This window comes from Mesocricetus auratus, unplaced genomic scaffold, assembly GCF_017639785.1.
Source record: "Mesocricetus auratus isolate SY011 unplaced genomic scaffold, BCM_Maur_2.0 Super-Scaffold_100010, whole genome shotgun sequence".
NCBI lineage: Eukaryota > Metazoa > Chordata > Mammalia > Rodentia > Cricetidae > Mesocricetus > Mesocricetus auratus.
In genome coordinates, this window is record NW_024429194.1 from 44296748 (window position 1) to 44318263 (window position 21516).

The 21516-nt window shown below is 40.6% G+C and overlaps 1 protein-coding gene across 3 annotated transcripts in view; it reads right to left on the reverse strand.

Annotated features, from left to right (window-relative positions):
* The window catches only part of Adam23 (ADAM metallopeptidase domain 23), a 148450-nt gene that overhangs the window by 111854 nt on the left and 15080 nt on the right, over positions 1-21516 (reverse strand). For all 3 annotated transcript variants that reach the window (XM_040753456.1, XM_040753458.1, XM_040753455.1), the window contains exon 3: positions 5417-5493. In XM_040753456.1, coding sequence (XP_040609390.1) covers positions 5417-5493 — 77 coding nt within the window. The remainder of the gene's footprint in view (positions 1-5416; positions 5494-21516) is intronic.

Consider the following 21516-nt stretch of genomic DNA (forward strand, 5'->3'; position numbering starts at 1 on the left):
TCCACCGGTGACCTCAGCAGCAGGACTGAGGTGAAACGTCTAGACTGCAAACCTGCTAAACTCTCTGAAACGTGTGAGAGGAAGTCTGTGGTGAAACTAACTTGCTGAGTGAAGAGAAAGGCTGGGCACGCACTCAAAGCAGCCATCTTAGGACAGGAGTCAGTAAGTCCAGAATCCAAGACCTGGATGACACGACAGCCTGGGGCTGAGCACAAGTCAGTCAGCCCGCTACCATCCCTAGTCCATGGTCAATTGGAAATGGTCCTGTTCACTCACAAAAGCAAAATGAGGTAGGGCGCATGTTTCTTCTTCACGTGCTGCTTCTCCTAAACCAAGATGAAGCTCAGGCCTCAACATCTGCAGAGCTGAAAAAATACATGAAAAATCAGAACAAAGCTGAAACCCCTCTTTAGAATGAAGAAAGGCCCAGAAGGTAGTTGGCCTTTGGTCTGCTGTTCCATGGGATCATGACTCTCTGAGGAAGGGGCCCCCCAGCCTTAGCACTCCTGGCCCCAACCCCAGAAGTTGGTGTATGGAAGGTATCCTTTGAAAATATGAAATGTTTTGGGAAAAGCCTAATATGCCCTGCCCAGAGTCCTGAACACTCACCACGGGATTCACAGAGGCTGAAGAAATACCTGAGAATGGCCTAAGAGTGTCTGCCCTACCTGGGAGGGAGCAGTGAAGAGCCACTTCTTCCAGAAGCAGCCACAGCCAACAACTGTCTGCAGTTGGTGAATAAAATCTAACTCCTGCCAGGCAGGATCTGAGAGCGCAGAGCCCCAGAATTCCTCCAGGGGAAGACCTTCAGTCAGCATAGAAAGCGAGCTTTCTATTTCAGTGGAGTCTTCTCTTCCCAGCCTCACTTTTCCATTATCCATGAGTTCCTGGAATCTTCACCTCAGGCTCTAGAAGCAGGGACCCATGCTCTACAACAGCACCCTTTAAGACTCAGTATCGTCTCACTCACTGAGAGAACTTTCTCTCATCACCAAGGTGTCACAGTTACTCTCCATGTTTTTGCTTTTAATTGAGATTTTATATATATATATATATATATATATATGCTTCTTGAGATTATATTATAATTACATCATTTCCCCCTTTTCTTCCTTCAAACTTCCCATATACCCACTCTTCTGCTCTCTTTTAAACTTATGGCCTCTTTTCCTTTAACTGTTGTTATATGTGTGTGTGTTCCTAAATATATAAATACAACCTGCTCTCTCTCTATATATATATATATATGTGTGTGTGTGTGTGTGTGTGTGTGTCTGTGTGTGTGTGTGTGTATATATATATATATATATATTTACATCTATGTTTTCCAGGCTAACCATTTGGTATTGGATAATCAATTCATGTGTCCTCCCCTGATCCATCATGTTTTAATATCATCTGCGTACATATTAATTTCATTTCTCTATCTTGGATTCATTTTTTCCTTTAACTGTGGACTGTTGGGAAGGGGGGAAAATCTCTCACTTTGAATTCCCTGTGCTGCTCAGCACAGCATCTTACACAAACTAGATGCTCAGTGTGTTTACTAACTGAAGTATGAATTAACCATGTCAGTCAACATGAAAGTCGGGTTCTTTATTTAACCTAACTGGTACTATTTTAGCATGGTTGTTTTCTTCTTTCAAGAGCACAGCATGAACTGCTTTTAATGAGCAAATTGCTGTGTGCATATGTTTCTGCAAATCTGCGCTTTCTAGATATTCATCTTGAACACCCCTGAGTCCCAGAAAATTCAGCAGAAGATCTCATCCAAATCTGGAACTACCTTTCTGAATACAGCATAGTAACACTTTTTTTAAATCCCGTCCTTGGTTACTAATAAAGCAACCTTCTCACTCTCCAGGTTCCTTACCCGCAGCTCCCTGGTGTTAGGTTACAGCCACCTACTGCTGAGTTCCTGCCGTTTTCATCCAAGCAGAGCTCTCCCCTTTGAGCACTCTCACCAGAATAATGTCCCTGCCTGGTTAACAACCTAGAATGTATGGACATTGGTGCACAGAGAGAATTCTTCATTCTCTGCCCTGTGTATAGGTCAGTAGTGTGCAAGCATTGATTCACTATTTATCACAGGGTCTTTCTATGTCACCCTAGCTGGCCTAGAGTTTATCAGACTGGCTTTGAACATGCAGGTGATCCTCCTACCTCTGTTACCCAAGTGCTGAGATTACAGGTGTGTGCCTTTAAATAAACAGGAAACCAATTGTGTTGAAAGGTTTTCTTACCTGGATACAAGTCTCTCCACTGATACAATAAATCAGATCAGGCCGAATTAATGCACAAAGCACTCCTGGGTGGTCCCAGGGGAAGAGGAGAAACCATGAGGGAGAACCATTGGCAGGATGGGGAACCAGGTCTTAAATAACCTGAAGGCGTGGTCTTGACCATCTCAGGGAGGGGAACTGACCCTTGGTGGGCTTCCTTTGGGGGCATGGTCTGGAGTGGGAGGAGTGAGGCCAGGTGGAGCTTCCACCTAAACATGTGTGGCTTGGAACTATACGCATCCAAAATTTCAATGACCTGCAAGTCCTGTTATTTTCTAGATTAGTGACCAGTGAGCAGCTATGAAGCAACAGAAAGCATGCCACACGAATCACAGTATGTTTTCAAAGCAATAGAGAATGGTATGGAAGTTTCTGCTCCATAGACTATCCCTTCTGTGTCATTAACCCCTCACTCATCAGCTCCATCTCCTAGTTCATCAACTTGTTCCATCATCACGGAAACACTGCTACCTTCTGCGGAGGCATGGATAATGATTCATGGGACTAGGTTCAAATATAGGTTAAATATAATTTATTTCGGGGAGAAGGCACTTACACAAGAAGCAGATGGCCGCCGCAGGTTCCTGCTCTAAGGATCCCCACAGGCTGCTGCTCCCTGTGACTCGACCCACCAGATGCAAGAGAGAGCCAAGCCGCCTGCCTGGACCCCAGACCTAAAACTGACTCTCCATCACATCCACACCCGTGACCACACCCATTTGGGTGTGGCCAGCGCTCCAGGTGCGAGTGGGGTGGATATCTCACTACAACCTTCTTCTGACTCTTCCTCCCAGCAGTCCTCCCGTGGACATTTGCTGTCTCTGTTATGTTCTCTCTTTCATCCCTAGCTCTGTAACTGCCTCCCCACAATAATCCAAGCTTCACTAAAACTGCTCTCTTCCAACCAGCAGCAACAAACCAACTGGAAAATACAAGGGAGGCTTAATGCTTCCTAACTTACCAGAGCATTCAACTGCAGATAATGGTGTGAATCACATCTTTCAGTTTTGAAACCGTCAATATCATTATTCTGCCCATTCTCCTCCTACTTCCCCACTCACTTGTCTCCTTCACTGGTTCCTCTCCCCACCTCCTGCCCATCTCCCAGCTCTCTTTATTCCACAAATCTTCCTTCCTTTAAAGACATATTTGTTATTAATGTTCATACAGAAGTGATTCACAAGGTGACTCCCTCCAGCTCCCGTTTCTCCGCTGCAGCTTTAACCAGCCACCTTCTAGACACAAACTGTCTAATCAAGAATCTTCTACGGGCTGTAAAAAGCCAGGGGCCATAAACAGAACTCTTCTTCTCAGGCAGTGTTAAGAAGCACAGGGACAGAATACTTCTACGATGTTTTCAGTTGGTAAAAAAAAAAAATCATTAGAATTGGTTTGACAAAGCAGGGGGAAAAAGCCCATAGAAGTTTCTTGATTGTATAGTTTGTGTCCAGAAGGTGGCCTGCCTCTATGACGCTAAGTAGCCTGGGATATTCCATGTGACCCTTCCTCAGACATCTTTGACTGGAAGGTTCTGCGTGTGGTATTTGATATTCCGAATACACAGCAGTTGATGCAACAATGGTGGTCTCCTCCAAAGTCCACTGCAGTGCTGATGGCTACCTCCACCTCAGGCAGCATCGAGTAAGTAGAAGGCTGAGACAGACTAAATTTAGCCACATCCTGGTACTCCACGTAGCCTAAGACTTGGCAAGACAATCTCTTAGGCAGGCACACTGCTGACCTAGCGTGGTGAACTGGAGCTCAACCAAGGAAGAAAACCTGCAATATCTGTAACACAGAAATTCAGAATTCTGCTGACTCATCCTGACTTAAAGCTGCAATAGCACTTGAGTAAGAAGCATCCGAGCTTACTCCGCAACTTTTTTCTGCAGAGCTGACAGAATTTGGCATACAAGAAATTCAATAGTCTTCTGCAATTCCTCCCACGTTGGCGGAGGTCACCTGCATGACAGTGTCTGGTATCATTAACTAATAGTTTTCTTATAAAATGTGGTCCTGCTTAAACTACTGATGAGAGCTGAAAATCCTGTCTAGTTTTTCTAAAACTGAGGAGAGCCATTCAAGAATCCACCTTTACCAAAGGCTCAGTACCGGTTCAAAGTGACCTCTTAGGGCCTGGATAAGGCAAAAACTTTTTTCATACTTTGCACAAGAACAACTGTACAAACTGTTCCGATTTGGGATGAAGCATTTAAATATCAATATAAACACAGACACAGAGACAATGGAGTAAATTTTCATCTGTGCAAAGTTTCAAAGAATCCACATTAATGTGAATCCTGAAGCAAAGAACCTTCTCAAAATAGATACTTGTGAGTCATTGTTTACTGTCTTCTTCCTACATAAGTCGTGTATTGCATTATAAAAAGCAAAATGGAAGAAATTTCCAGACTGAAGTCTAATTATGCTTCAGTCAGTAGTTTATTATGCTTCTTATATACTGATTTCTACAGTTAACATTTAATTAACTAGCATTACTTCAAATATTTATTCCATTTAAAATCACAATATGACAAGACTGGGCTCATCAACAGTCAACCATGAATCAGAGAGGGGCTCATAGGGCCCCTATCCCTCCTTATTGAACTACTGGCTATTGATGGATTCTGGGAGGAGGTGGTAATGTCTTTGGTTATGTGCCAACTGATAAGCCCAGCAGACTCCAGTGGATATTTTCAGACCCCACAGTCACATAGACAATTCTGGTTAAACTCAGTGGGTCTCAGAAAAAGACAATGAGATAGGATTATGGAAAGGAATCTTGAAGAGTTAAGGAGTGGGTGTTTGAAGTGGGAAGGACTATCACAGGTGAAGTTACAATAATCAGAATCTTTTTATATGTATGAAAGTATCAAATTATCAACAACTCGATGAAAGTTATTAAAATCCTACTATATAAGTTCTCCATTTGGAACCTGTAACGTTAAATATCTTCCTTCAGGAAAAGGAAATAAAGACACAGCTACTGTTTAGACTTCTCACACTTCTTCAAGTATTCTTTGACACATAATCAACTGGGAAACATCAGTTGTCTCAGCACAGACATTGTTTTGATGAATCCTAGAAATAAAGTTACTGTCCCTGCTTCCTAAGAGGATCTGCTGCATACTTACTTGTTCAATATGAGGTCAAGAATGAACTTGGAGCCAAAGGCTTCGATCTGGAAGCTCGCCTGAGCCAGATGGACAGCCTAAATGCAAGAAGACAGAAGGACAGCCTTAAGAGACATTTACAGGACTAGCATTTTTATGTACTTTTTATGCATCTTTATGTATCATTGAATTTCTTTAAAGGACTAGGCGTCCCATCTTGGTTCTATTGGAAGACCCACATATTCGAGCAGCAAAGAGCTAACAAACCCACTGAGACAAGAGTCAGCAGCATGATCTGCTGGACTTCCAAAGTGACCATGATAAATTTAGCAGAACTCTAATTAAGGCTTGACTTTGGACTAGTTTGTGACCCAAATGAAGTTTTCTGTACACCTAAATGAGAAACCATGCCAGCACTCTGCCCTTCTGTGGGAAGAGGAACTTTGTGTGACAGTAAAATGGGATGGCACAGCCTTCTGACATCTGAAAGCACTTGGAGTATAGCCCCTGGGAAGATTATATTTACATTCCCCTCTAAGAGTCACATATTTACAAACAATGCCTTAATTCAACACCAAACAATAGTCCCATCTAAGTCAGAATCATATTTAGCAGGTGTTAAAAGATTAGCATGGGCCAAAGAAGCTCCCTGAATAATGTAAATTAATAAATCAATGAGGAGCTGTCAAAGTATTATCCAATGTAAAGTCTTACTTTGTTATCCTATCAAGTTAAAAAAAAAAAGCTCTTTGCCTGGTAATTAGAGACCAACTTAAACATGACAGACTTCCCCTCTCGGACTATATATTTCCAGTTCTCTCCATTGCTACTCAAGGTTCCTCTGAGCACTCTATGCCATTACTATTTATCAAATACTCCCCATCCTTCAAAGGCATCCCAATCGCCCTCCATCATACATACTCTAAGAATGAACTCTGATCGTCAGAGATGCAGGAACACTTAGTTTTCCCCTCCTCTCTCTGGAGGAGTGTTTGCTTCCTCTGTTCCCTCTAAGGACAGTAAACACCACAACACATGTGGCAGGTGTCTTGTGATTGTAGATAAATGACCGTTTCTCAAAACCATCCAAACCTTAAAATAACTCACCAAACATTTATTGTCAAGGCTATTATCTTGTCACAGTCATAAAAACACCAACAATAAAACTATGTTTTTCACTTCAGTCAGTCACAACTGCCGGTCACTCAATAAAGTCAGTAAATATCATTTTAAAGGCAATTAACACATACTAAATTTTATATACACACCGGGTGCTTCCTGCTACCCTAATACCATCAGCCTCCATCCCAAAGTCCACATAGAGCAAGATTATCACACATGTCTGAGCTTCCTGCACCTAAACATAAAAATAGGAGCTTCCGGCCTTGTCAAGTGAGGTCCCTGCTGTCGATGGTGAATCCTCTACATAGTCAGGATAAACTGCATAGTCTTTTCATGAATTCATTCTGTATCTCACACCATCAATTTTTGCTTAAAGACATTTATGCAGATAGATAAACAAGAGATTTTTTTCAGCTATGGTTTCCAAAAGCTTTTTTTAAAGATCTAGCACTTATTTCCTGAGACTATAAGTATTTAAGCATATTTTCCTCATAAAAAATATTATGTAGCAGAGCAATATCCACTTGTGGCAACCTGGCTTATCCAAGTTGATCTGTAACCTCCTAAAGCTTCTTTGTAAACTCTAAGAATCTGTTACCAAGCCAGGTAGGGCTGATGTTCTAGCAAATAAGCAATGGAGACAAATATAAACACCAAGAGGATCCCGTTGGAAAATAGGGTAGCCTGGTGATAAACACAGCAAACCCATTTTGTGCGACTGCTAGGACTTACACAACTTGATTTTTGCTGAGTTTATCCCGTCAACAGACAAGCTTCAGTGTCACAGAGTTCATTGCAAGACTTAGCAAATAACACTGAATCTGCCCTTTGCCCTTCCAGAAAGTTCATTGCACAAGCACCTATGAAGACACCATAAAGATAAAGGTAGAAGGCACAGTCCCAGGGAACCCCAGCCTCAATGTCTAAGCAGCCACCACTACCAAGGTTGAGCCACACTCAAAGCAGCCTCAGGACAGCAACTGTGGAACAACTTCCCTGATGAAGTGCTCCCAGGATAAAATTTCAGAAAGCGAAGTAAGACTCCTCCTATGAAGGAGACAAAGATGTATTTACAAAAATAGGGGCCATAAAAATGACTGTGGGAACAGAGAATTGTTTCCACATTTTTAAAAATCATGTGTATCCTGTAGGCAAACAACCTGCAGAGTAAAAGTCCATGGATCTGGACAGGTGGGCTGCCCACTGGAAGGCCTTGTGTGACGTGCTCAGTGACTTACGATGGCAAATGTGCATGTGTGGCCAAGACCGCCACCTTCCCTCCAAATGCTCACGCCTTGAGTTCACTCAGCAGCATCTAGTTCACACCACACCACCATCATGACTCTCCCAATGTACAAATCAGTTACTCTCCAGAAGAGCTGAGATAATCAACCCCAACAGCAACAATGTGCCTGTTTTCCACAGGGATAAAGATACCGTTCGTTATCTTTATCATCAGAGATACCTTAACAATTTGACATTTCATTTCTAACAGGCAGGTCACACAGTTTTTATAAAAATACGTTTTTACCACATATTGATCTCCCTGCTCATATTATTTTAAAACAACTGTAAATTCACTTAATAGAGTTCTGTCCATTTTAGATAATATATTTTTCTTACATTCGGTTTACCTTGCCATTGCTTTTCATAATGCAAAGGTACACATAGCACAGATTCTACACACTAAGCCCCTGGCAGGGACTGCTTTCCCTATTTTCCTGTTATTCCTGTACTGTCCTTGACGCCACACGTAAACAGATTTCAATTTCTGAACTCAGTTATCGCATTTCCATTTAGAAGATTTTATTAACAAAATTATACAGTTTGAAATTTTTTAAGTTTGAAATATACTTTATAATCAGATCAAGTGAGTCCTCCACTACTGCATGTATATGTTTATAAGTGCATGTCTTTTTTACTTTTGAGACAAGTTCTTTCGGGAGGAGGTGTTTTTTGTTTGATTTGGGTTTGGGGACAGAGTTGTTTACTTATTTATTTGTTTGTTTTTCCAAGACAAGGTTTCTCTGTGGCTGTTGTGGAACTCCTCTGTAGACCAGGGTGGCCTTAAACTCAGAGATCCACCTGCCTCTGTCTCCCGACTGCTGGGATTAAAGGCGTGTGCCACCACACCTGGTTTTGAGGCTAGTTCTTAAGCAATCTGGCTAGACTCACACTCATGCTATACCTGAGGCTGGCCTGAATTGCTGCCACTGCACCCCAAGTGTCAAGATTATACAGTTAAAAAAATCAAGCCTGGATCATACATTTCTATTTACACACATACATGCATACATATATATCTATATGGTTTTACACACACACACACACACACACACCTTCCAAGGGGTAGGAAATTAGATGACTAGCAGAAATGAGTAGGGTTTTGTGTAAGGCAGTATACCACTCCTGACTGCTCTAACGTGAGTGTAGAATTGTTAAGATGCTACAAGTTGCTGGAAATACAAAGGCCACTTGAACTATTGTTCCTCTCTTAAAAAGAAGGGATGAAATGGTGAGCTTTATATAAAATGAGCACCTCAGACTACTTCAGAGGAAACGGATGAACTGCAAGAGGTCAGCTGTGTTCTCCTTCAGGACGTCTGTTAAACAGCCTTTCTTTTATAAGGACATTGTCAGTAATGGCACTGGGGAAGGGCACAGAGTTTTATAGGCAAGAAGCATCATTTCACAAGAAGGAGTGCTTCGCTGGGCTCAGAATTACCACCCTGAAGGACTGGAAACAGCTGTTGTCTCAGCACTTCGCTACTTTTCTTGTGACTAAGAATCTGGCCCAGGGAAATTGCAGGAGCTCCATAAAACAAAAACACCAACTGCAATTATATACACAAACCACCCTTGCTAGAGACAATTCATGAGTCTTAGCAGTACTCTTGTCTTCTGGCTCCTTCCTTTCTCTCTCTCTCTTCCTCCCTGCCTACCTTCCTTCCTTCCTTCCTTCCTTTCTTTCTTCCTAGTAGACGGCACCTAATGCTACCCATATTACACTTCAGAAGTCCATCCCATCCTAGGCCAGGTGCCATTTATGCTTTCCCATCACACAGTGCCATGATAAAGCACACACAGCTTGTATCAGGCACACTGAGTACGCTGGAGAGGCACAGTGAGCTGTTCTTGAGGTATATTCAAGGACAATCAATAGACATTAAAATGAGGAGAAATATATCTACCACCTATAAAAATAAATTAAAAAGCAGTCAGTTGAGCATACCCACATTGTCATGAAACCGTGTTTGACATGGTATTCACTGCCGTTTGTGAGAGTTGAGCTCTCTAGAGTGTACCTATCACTAGAACTAAAACTGGAAAATAGAAAGTCTATACTTTCCCACTTACAAAACCTAATTTCAGAAGAGTGAAAATTGAGAAAGTTATAGTACAGAAAGGTCTATGGTGTCGATCTCCATGTCTCTTTAGATACATGTATATGCTCTACTCCACTGTAGCTTGGGAAGCAGAGAACAATCTGGAAGTGCTTTTCTCTTAAATGTGTTCTGCTGTTTATGGAAACACTCATTCAGTAATAAGGGAAACATTAAAAGTGACTAAGTAAGGGCTGGAAAGATGATTTTGCAGTTAAGAGCACTAGCAGTTCTTACAGAGGACCTGAGTTCAGTTTCAAGCACCTTCATCAGACAGTGCATACCCCCTTGTAACTCAACATCCTCTCTGGCCTCCTCAGACATTGCACTCACACTCGCAAACATAAACTCGGCACACATATACAGACATAATTTTAAAATAGAAACAAATTTAAGTTACATATTCATCCCCTTCTCAGGCTTGAGTCATCCAAGAGCACTGTTATGCCTACCCAGAATGCCCAAGGATTTGGCAGGGCAGATGTTCTTACTACTTTTCATATAAAGAAAAAAATTTAAGCAATAGAAGGTTAAGTGACATTCTTGTCCAAGGCTGTACATCAAAGGAGTGCATCATATTAGCTTCAGTTTGGTGAGAAGTGCCAAGTCCATGTCAGAGTCCTTAAATCTTCAAGCCTCAATAGTTTCCAGCCATTAAAATATAAATAACAATAGCTTACTACAGGGATGTATATGAGGATTAAATTAGATCATAATGTAACAGAAACTTGCTAGGAACGGTTGATCACGTTGAAACAGCTAAATAATTTTAAAAAGAGCAACAGAGACTGAGAAAGGAGAGAAAAAATAAGAATATATTAACATTTTAGAAAGGGTAGAAATAACAGCTCACCTCAAAGTTCCCTCCCAGTATATCTGGTTACCTTCTAGCAAATTCCTATGCACATTTATACTATGCAAAGTTTGAAAATGTTATATTTTTATTACTCACTACCATTATAGATTATGCTTTGACCTTGTTCAAGTGCTGTGTCTTTGAAACAATATGAATCATTTTCTTACGAAGTGAAACAGCTGCAAACGTTTCACGAAGGCAGTTTTACAAATTAAGGTAATTTGCTGAACAATTCCTCCCAAGTTACATTTAAATAGGTAGTCCGTGGAAGAGAATATATTCATGTGCTCTGTCTACTGTGTTCTAATGCACAGTATTATGAGTTAACCCACTAACAAATTTGAATTTTAAAAAATCTACCTTGTATGAGCTGTGGTAGATGTGAGGTTATAGAAAAATTGAGATTCATGTTAAAGAAGCAGATCATCTGGGACATGAGATGAAAAACAAGTGAGTACAAAATATAATGCACCAATTAAATAATAGCAAAAATACTTATCATCATGGGACATATAAGCATGATTAATCATCAAATTTGGGTATGGACAAGTATATTAGAATTTTAAGGGGGGGTTGGAGACTAGAAATAGTGACAATAGCTTATGAAGGAGTCTTGACATGTAAAGATTAATAGAATTCAGATAGTTCAAGGACTTAAGAGGATGAAACTGCCAAGTGTTTCTAATGTTTGCTAATGAATCAATGCATCAGAAACATGCTTTTAAAGCAAAACACAGACTGTCTTCCATTCTGGGGTGCTAAACTGCAGTGTAGATTGTGGTGAGAATCAAACTTGACAATGCGTCATCAAGCATTCCATGACATCAATAAAGGTGATAAATGTGTAAACCCCAAAAATGCTAATGTATTTTGCTAAGCAATCTATCTTTAGCAGAAACTAGGAAGCTGAAGCAATGTCCTTTGGAGGGTTTTACAGAAATGAGACCAATACATCAGCCAAGCACACACAGCTCACAGGCCACAGATCAGCATCTCCCAATAAAAGAAGCAGGTTGCTGTCTGACTTTGTTCTCTTATGCCAACTTCACCAAGAGAGAGGGAACATGAAGTCTGAAAGAAACCCAGCCAGTACTCAATTACTGAATCTGATGACAAAGAGAAAGGGAAGCGTGGGCTTATAGATCCATGAGACCTCTGGCAAATCTCCTGCAAGAACTCCATTTCAAATTGCCCATCTATAAAGAGACTCCAGTTTCATCTACTTCCTTTTCTCATCATCCTTCAACCCGAGGTACCCTTAAAGTCGGATACAGAAAACAGGTGAACAAAAGAGAAAGAGAAGCAAACAGACAGTGATGACCCAAACAGGCATTCCAATGAATAAGCTGGGACTCTGTGCGATGAAATGTTCTTTGTAGACTCTAAAGAGTCAAAGAAAAGAAGCCATATTTAATATTATGAGGAGAGAGAGAGAGAGAGAGAGACCAAGGAAATTTTCTCCTGGTTATTTATCTAGCAACCCTGGAGGGCTCTGTGAATACCTCACTGACAAAGCACCTTTGAACATTTACATTAAATATTTTCTAAACTCTAACCCTTTGGTAATTACTCTCCTTCTGTATATTCAACTTACAATGCCAACAAAAACAGGCAAAATTACAAACCTCCAGAGCGATTTTATTCAAAGATGAGTAAAGCATTGCTAGTATCACAACAGCTGTATTCTTTGGCTTTCATGTAGTTTGTGAAAGACGAGTAAGAATCCAACTATGACAACAGTTGCCATGGAAGCAGTTTCTTTCTGCTGCCTTCCTGAATGGTAACATTTAATTTGATGCATTAATCTAGTAGATGAGGTGTGACTCACCTTCCTCTTTCTCCTCATAAATTCCTACATCACCAAACTGCACAACTCCTAATAGGGCCTCTCTCTCCAACGCTTTTGTCCTAAAGTAAGAACATATTCTGTCTCTCCAGCAAGAATAACTAAACACCCACTAAATAATTTCAATGAAAGAAAAGAATAGAGAAGTCAGAAACACGGCTTAATGATGCAGCATTTGCCCAGAATGCATGAGGCCCTAGATTCGATCCCAGCCCTGGAGGAGAAGGGAGGGGAAGAAAGAGAAGGAGAGGAAGGAAAAGGATAGGGCAGAAGGGAGGGCAAAGGGGAAAAGAGGGAGAATGAGATACAAGCTTTGGAAAGAAAACAAATCAAGCTTCCTGCTTATTGTCTGTAACTCAATGGCATTTCCCCCCAGAATTGCTTATGTAACAGTAGTACTATCCTGAAAAGTAGCTTCCTGAAGACAGCACCCACAGCAATCCAGTCTGCCACTCTGCTCCTTGGAATACTGGCTATAGTTCTGTGGACTGCTTTCAATTCAATATCTCTCTGGGACAGATGGGTCTTTAACTCATGGTGGCCATATGTGGTTTAGTTAAGAGTTAATGTGAGATGCAAAATGAGAATTGGGGTCCAGTAATTACACACTTCACCTGAGCATTGTTACCTCTAGTAAACCATAAATGATACAGTATAGATCCAAATATTCATTTCCAGTTCTCCCTCAGGAAGAAGCAATAAAGGCAAGTAACTAAATGAAGCTAAGCACATGGGTCTACACTACAAGTTGGGGAAACGTTTTTACTTGAAACACTTTGCTGACGGCTCCCATACCATTCTTCCCAGTTGGGCTGGAGGAATAGTTTAGTAGTTAAGAGCATTAGCTGCTCTTCTAGAGGACCTGGGTTCAATTCCCAATACCTACATGGTAGCTCATAACCATCTATAACCATTCTTCCCAATGACTCTGGCCAGATCTCCACATCACAGCCTCTTGTTTCTATTTGCAACTATTGAACAACATTGTTCCTAAGAGACCTTGATTTTCCTTTACTTTTCACAAGGCGCACACTTAACACTGTGCTACAGCCTCTCTCTCTTTCTTTTTTCTATAGGAACTCACATAGATTATGGAGCTCTCTGGACTTTCTGGGGTTCAGCTATAACTGTTTCCGTCCTCTACTATGAATTCTGGCCTTGACTAAAATCACTGATTGGCTTCTCCCTGCAAGATGGCAAGAGTAACTTTCAATCTAGAAGATGTGCTGAAGATGGACTTTCCAATTTTACAAAGCTGCAAGTATCTCTAGATTTCTTCTTTAAAGAAATGTGATCTGCCTACAGGCCAGAAGAGGGCACCAGGTCTCATTATGAGCCACCATGTGGTTGTTGGGAATTGAACTTGGGACCTCTAGAAAAGCAGCCAAACAGCCAATGTTCTTAACTTCTGAGCCACCTCTTCAGACCTAGGGTCAGTTGTATAGGAGCCTACATGCAAGGATGCATTGTTAGCAATGAACTAAAGAGATCAGGTGACAAGGAAGGAAGCAAAGGGTCCAAAGGGAGGTTGCTACAAAACTCCAGGTGGGAGTTAGACCTGGTGGGTCATGGAGTTGATGAGAAGCCATCAGGTTCTGGTAGCAGATTTTACGTGAGTTGTGGGAGACACAAGGAAAACAGAAATCTCTACTTCCCGAGTTAGAGAAGTTGGCAAGGTTCATGGTATGTCCTCAGGACCTTGTTCCAGTCACTCTGTAACTGTTACATGCATAAGATATGCTAGTAGAGAAGGCCCCTGCTCTTGACATTAAAGAGATGTAAACCTTTAGTTGATGTTTCCTAAGGGTCTAAGAAAACTAAGAAGTAATAAACAAATAAGTCACTGATCCAGAATATGAATTAATGAACAAATCAATGAACTTTGGAGATACAAAACAGTTCCAGTAAAAGACCATGGGGGGAGGGCGGACAAGGGAGAGCACACTAATTATCCAATACCAAGTGATCAGTCCTAAAAACACATACATTCAAGTTTCATTATACGGACTAAGAAGGGCATATTTACATATTTGATAATACTCAAACACACACATATAACATAATTATAGAAAAAAAGGCCTATGACTCTGAAAGGGAGCAAGACAGGGGGTGGAAGGTACATGGAGAGGCTGGAGGGTAGAAAAGAAAGGAAGAAATGATGTAATTATATTACATTCTCAAAACATTATATAAAAAATAACTTGGGTGGCTGGAGAGATGACTCAGGAATTAGGCGCACTTGCTGCTGTTGCACAGGGGCCAGGTTCCCAACACCCATATGGCAACTCATAGTCATCTACAACTCCATTTCCAGGAGATGCAATGCCCTCTTCTGACATCTGCAGACGCCAGGCACACATGTGGCATGCAGGTGGCACACATGCAGGCAACACACTCATACACATAAAATAAATCTTTAAAAAATAAAATATCCGATGGAGGAAATCAATTCAGCAGAACACACACTCTGTGCTAGAACTAGAGTTTAGGTAAAAAGCTAAGTTAAATGGAAAACGACAAAAGTCAACATAAAGTAAGTCCACTTAGGAGTTTCAAGAATAATGCTTAAGTTCCATTTTGCAACCCAAGAGGTGGTGTATGCTGTAAACCGCCCCCCTCAAAAAAATAAAATCTTAAGTACAAAAGCATCCTCCTCCATGGTTGGTACATGTTAGCTCTCTTTCAAATCACAGAGGTCATTTTGTGGCGTGTGTGTGTCAAGTATTCTTAAGGAACAAAATTCAATGTTTACCTTTATGTGTTTGAAAGTACATCTCCCTATCTTAGAAGTTATGCCATCATTACTCTTAATATTTCAAATGTGTCATTGATGTTAGATATGCATTGTCACAGCCTTTGGCACTTTTGAAAGTCGTTGTTATTGATTTTATTTTATTCTCTATAGCTTCCATCTCAAGGACCTGTTCTTAAATCAAGGGGATTAAGATATATTTCACATCTTATGAAATATTGTCATTTTTCTCAAGGCCTCTTACTGATTTAGTAGCCATGGTTTGGACTGTGGGGCTGGTAAGACTGCTCAGTGGAAAAGTCTCAGTTCAGTCTTCAAAGCCACAATGAAAGGAGACAACCAAGTGTTCATCTGATCTCCATGTGTCTGTGTCTGTCTCCTTCCCCACTTCTCTCTGTCAATCTCTCCCTCCTACCCCCTCTCTGTTTCTCTCTCTCCCTTTGCCCCTCTCTCATACACACACACACACACACACACACACACACTGCAACTTAAGCCAACAAATGAAAGAGCAAGGAGATTTTTTGTGACTATTTCTTTTTAAACCACAATGATTCAAGATATTTAATAATGCCAATAAATAAGAAATAAATTAGGTAATTTTTCAATGTTTTATTATTTTATTTATAGTTATTTCAAGTGGTTTTTATTACCTGACATAAGCAAATAGCTGTATTAGGGTAATATTTAGTTAGTAATGATTAGAGAGGACACAATGCTATCAATATTTGATAAATAGCCAAAAATAAAAACTACTTAGAGAATGTTAATTTCATAAAATATAGCTTATAATGATTGTAATGCTCTTTTCTTGTGCAAAAAAATGAGATGCTGTTTAAACGAAGACTAAATTAATTAGCATATTCTTTCTGCCTTCTATTTCAATGAACACTAAATTAGCCAGCTTCCTACAAAGTCAAAACTTTGCAGGATCTGTAAGGAAGTTCTGGAACTTAAGTGAAGACAGCCAAAAACTACATTTGCTGGCTCAGTTTGCAAACAGATATCCTATAGAAAGTAGAATTGATTGACAGTTCTCTGTTCCCCAGCTTATAGGTTTACAAGGTCTCTGGCAGGGTCTCTCACCCTCAGCACTACTGGCACCCTGAGTCAATGCTTCTTTGATTGGGGATGGGGAGGCTGTCTACACAACATGTTGTTGGCAGCACTCCTGACCTCTACCCACAGATGACCCCAGCATCTGATGCTCAACTTGGGAGAACTATAAAATATCTCTTGGCACTGGCAAATGTCTATAGAAGCCAAAACCACCCTTAGTTAAGAGTCCCTGCTTTGTATATGCAGGAGCTATATGAATTTAGATTCTCCTAGACACACTGCCTTTACACAAATTCATTTAACCTTCTCTTCAAAGCCCATTCACAACCATCAACAAAGCCCTTCAGATAAAACAGGAAGTAAATGACAAAAAGACAAAGTTTGGTTCTTTCCACAGGTAGAGTAAGCCACCTGAGAAGTAGAAGTTTTAAATTTTTACACCCATAGAGATTCCCCAAAATTAAAGCACAGGTTTAAACCTGTCATAAGAGCTCATACACATCCTTCAAAAAATAATAAAGAAAGTAATAATGCAACTATGTACATGATCCAAAATTTCAATCTTTTTTAAAGGACGCTTAAAATGACTTTTTTTCCTCCCGAAGTGACAGCTTCTTATTATCTTTTGAAATGTCATTTGGTGACTCAAAAGAAAACAACTGTAATTTAAACAGTTAGAAATGAGAGGGAATGGAGTCATAATGGGGCCTGCATTCGGAGGTTACTAAGCTGCCTCTCCACAATTGAGGTAATATCCTCCAGTGGATGAAACTCCCTGGTTTCTAAATGTCATTTGTTTGATGATGGCTCCCACATTTCCATCCTACTTCACCCTGTCCCTAACACCACTACTAAGTAACTCACAGAAATGACCAGATAGCCTCTCTAGCCTGCTGCTAAACTTCCTCCACAGGCTCCCTAGAAAAGAAGTTCCAGGCATACAAGACTTTTGGGTTAGTTTCTTACTCCTACTATATTGAATGTCTGTAAATATTACTGCTACAAACAACACAAGTTGTTATCTGATACTTCTGGAGGTCAAATCAAAGTCTAGAGACTAAAGTGAAGGTGTTGGTGAACCTGATTCCATCTGTAGAGCCTCAGGGAGAACCTAGCTCCTTGTCTGCAATCCCAAGAACCACCACACTCCTGGGCTCTTGGGTCCCTGTCCCATCCGCCCCTCTCCATCCAGTGTCACATCCTCTTCTCTCAGACTCATTTGGGCCTTGGTTCACACATGGCCACCTGATGATCCAGCATGCATTCCAGTCCCATGCACAATCCTTTAATTAAATATTTCCAACAAATCTCTTTTGTCATGGAAGATGCCCTATTCACAGATCCTGGAGATGCAGATATGGACAGCTTTGGGAAAGTGAGGATTCTTCTATGTATCACAGCCCCTCTCATTTTCCAGCAGAGTCACCAGAAAGGTAGAAGCTTCATCACTAAATATATAGCAAATCTACCTATTTATCTGCCATGCTTCTGCTACCACCCCAGCAAAGGCCACGTTTTCTCAGCATGGACAGCTATGCACATGCCCCAAATGGTCTCTTACATGCCCTCTTGCCCTGCAACACTCCATCCTGAATAGGATTGCCAGATTAGCTCTTTAAAACTTGAATCAGGTAATGTTACCTTCTTTCCCTTTTAAAACATTTCCATATCTTCCTAACATAACAAGAAAGAAACCCTAACAAGACTGTTGTCCTCTGTCCCTTTCTTACCTTGAGCAAATAACACAGCAGGAAATAGGCAACACATTTTTCTCCACAAAATGTCTCTCTGTCCTTCACCATCAACCTTCCAAGGCCTTACACACTGAGCACGCATTCCTGGCAACCCATCACAAAGGCATAATTTGTTCCAGCTGCTCTTCTTGGGTCTCCAAGTTCATCTCTCTCTTCAGAGGCCAAAGACTGCAACTTGACACATAATTCTAAAACTAAATCCCTTCAAGATCCTTTTAAGTGTATAATGGCTGCTAAAATCACACACACACACACACACACACACACACACACACACACACAGAAAGACAATGTGTCAGAAGTAAAAGTCAGGAGCTGGGGAAGAAAGAATCTCACTATAGTGAAACATGTTCACCTTTCCTCTCAGCAGAGAGAAGATAATATCTTAGGTTGATGGGTATCTAAAAATAGGACAGAGATAAATTATTAAATGTTATAAGGACTAAAAACAGAAATTCAGCAGCCTTTGAAGAGTGCTAGGAAAGAGACTTGCTATTCATTTTGTGCCACTGTGAACCCTGAATTCTTAGACCATGTTGGGAAATGTAAGAGTAACTATGAATTTCACACAATATATTTATGCCATCTTTACACATATCTGCCGTCAGTTTTTACCTGTTGCCCTGGAATCCTAACATTGCTCTTTGGAACTCGACTACCAGAAACTGTCCTGCTAAGGACTTCATGATTAGTGAGGGGTGCAACATGATCCACTTAGCAGTGTTTCTATTTAAAAACCATTCCTTAGCCACTCCTCCACTTTACTTTTCAAAAACTCTTTTCCTTTGGATCACTTTACACCACTCATTCCTGAAGCAAGCTCCTGCAACACACACTCTCTTCAGCACTACATATCCGTGAATCTTTGCATAGGCACACTCAAGTTGAGAATGTTCCCCACCTAATTTTTTGAAAGAGGGTCTCTCACTGAACCTGGAGCTCATTAATTCACCTAGGCTAGCTGGCCAATGAGCAATTGGGTTCTAACCCCCCTCCATGTTCCAAATAGCAGAGTTACAGACATGAGCTGTCGTAACCAGCTTTTCTTCACATGAGTTATCATAGAACCAAACTCAAGTCCTCAAATTTGCAAAGCAGACAGACGCTGCACTAAAATGAGCCATCTTCCCACCCTACCTTTATTCATTTTCAGATAAATTTCCACAATTTACTATTCCTATTCTTTGTCTAATGCCCCAATTTCAAAAGGCAGCTACTCCACAAATAGAGCCAACCTTGGAAATAATGACAGCACATATCTCTTTTTGGAGGACATTTCACAGAACTTTAGAGTCATGAGTGCTGTATCAAATAAACTATCCCACATCAAAATTAAATGACAAATAACAATTCAACCCACTGGATCCCACACACCTTTTCTGTAACTTCCCAGGTGGATCCAAATCACACTAAATGCTCCCAAAATCTAACTCAACCTTCTTGGGTTTAAAATGACAAAATTTAAATACAGATGAATAACTTACCCAAAATTGACAACTTACTAATCAATTGATTTCCCCATAATCTGGTTTCCTTTTTAAATAAATTTGCACAAAAACTAATAGAAGGAAATTGTCATAATTATTATTAGTAGTAGTAGTATTGTTGTTGAAATTGCAAAGACCCTATATCAAAACTCATAGCTAACATGATACTGAATAGTAAAGACTAAGTTCAGAAAGAAAATGAAAGTACCATCTTTGCCACTTCTATTCAACACTGTAATGGAAGTCTTAGCCAAAGAAATTAAGCAAGAAAAAGAAATACAGGCATGCAAATTGGAAAGGCAGACAGAAAAACATCAGTCCATATATGATATGACTTCATTTACAAAAAAAACTACATTCTACAAAAAGAAATCAAAGCGTAATAAATGAATTCAGAAATTTGGCAGAGTATAAAAATCACACTCAGAATTAAATTTGAAGGGCTGGGTGTGTATCTCAGTAGTAGAGTGCTTACCCAGGGCGTGTGAGACCCTGGGGAAATTCCAAACACCACAAATAGTGTCTGATTTCTATATACTAGCAATAAACAATCTGAAAATTAAATTAAGTAAACAACCCTACTCACAGTAAAATGAAGAGGAATAAACATCAAATATGCAAAACATGTATTTCAAAAACCACAAAACTAGATGAAAGAAATCTATATCCGTAAATATATGGATATCCATCAGGGTTCATGGATTTAAATTCAAGAGAAAGAAGTGCAAATACTACTCTTGGCAATCGACAGAATGATACAAGCCTAGAAATAGAAAAAAATCCATCCTAAAGTTTATAATGGAGTCCCAAAGGATCCCAACCAAACAAACCTATGGGAAGAACAGGTACAGCTTTGTGGGAAAGTATGTGCTCATCATGCATGAGAGCCCTGAGTTCAGTCAACCTGGGGGAGAGAGATCTGACACTGACTTCAAAACTCACTGCAAAGAGAGTCACAGCTAAACTGAGTCGAATTCCTGGAGTCCAGTTGTAGAGAGGGAGGAGTGATGAGCAAAGGGGTCAAGACCATGCTGGGGAAACCCACAGAAACAGCTGACTTGAGAAAGTGGGAGAACACGGACCCCAGTTTGACAGCTGAGGAACCTGCATAAGACTGAAGCAGGCCCCCTGACTGTGGATGTCAGTAGGGGGGGTTGGGCAATCTATGGGGCCCCTGGCAGTGGAACCAGTATTTATCCGTAGTGCACAAATGGGCTTTTTGGAGCCCATTCCCTGTGGAGGGATACTCTCTCAGCCTAGATACAGTGGGGAGCTCCTAGGTCCTGCCCCAAACAATGTGACAGATTTTGATGATCCCCTATGGGAGGCCTCACCCTCTCTGAGGAGTGGATGGGGAGAGGGATGGGGAGATGGTGGGGGGAATGGGAGCACAGGAAGGAGACAGAAGTGGGATTGGTATGTAAAATAAGACTGTTCTTAATTTAAATCTTAAAAAGGAAACCTAAACAAACTTACTGCAAAGCTATGATAATCAAAATTGTGGTACTGGCATAGAGAAAGGTATGAAGACCAACAGAGTGAAGTAGAAAGCCTCATGCAATTGTAGTCAGACGATCTGCAACAAGGATACCAGGACAGTTTAAAGCAGAAAAGAGGGTTTGTCCAATACACGGTACTGAGAAAACTGAATATCCACATGAAAAAAAAAACAGTTGGAACCTGACCATACATGACATAGAAAAATTAAACAAATGTTCATCAAGAACCTAAATTTAAGCCCTAAATAATAACGTTCAGAAAAAAACATGGGAGCAGGAAAAAAACATGGGGTGGGGGAGAAGCCAAATAACACAGGAGTTGGTGATGATTTTTTTGAATACTACACTAAAAGAATGGGCATC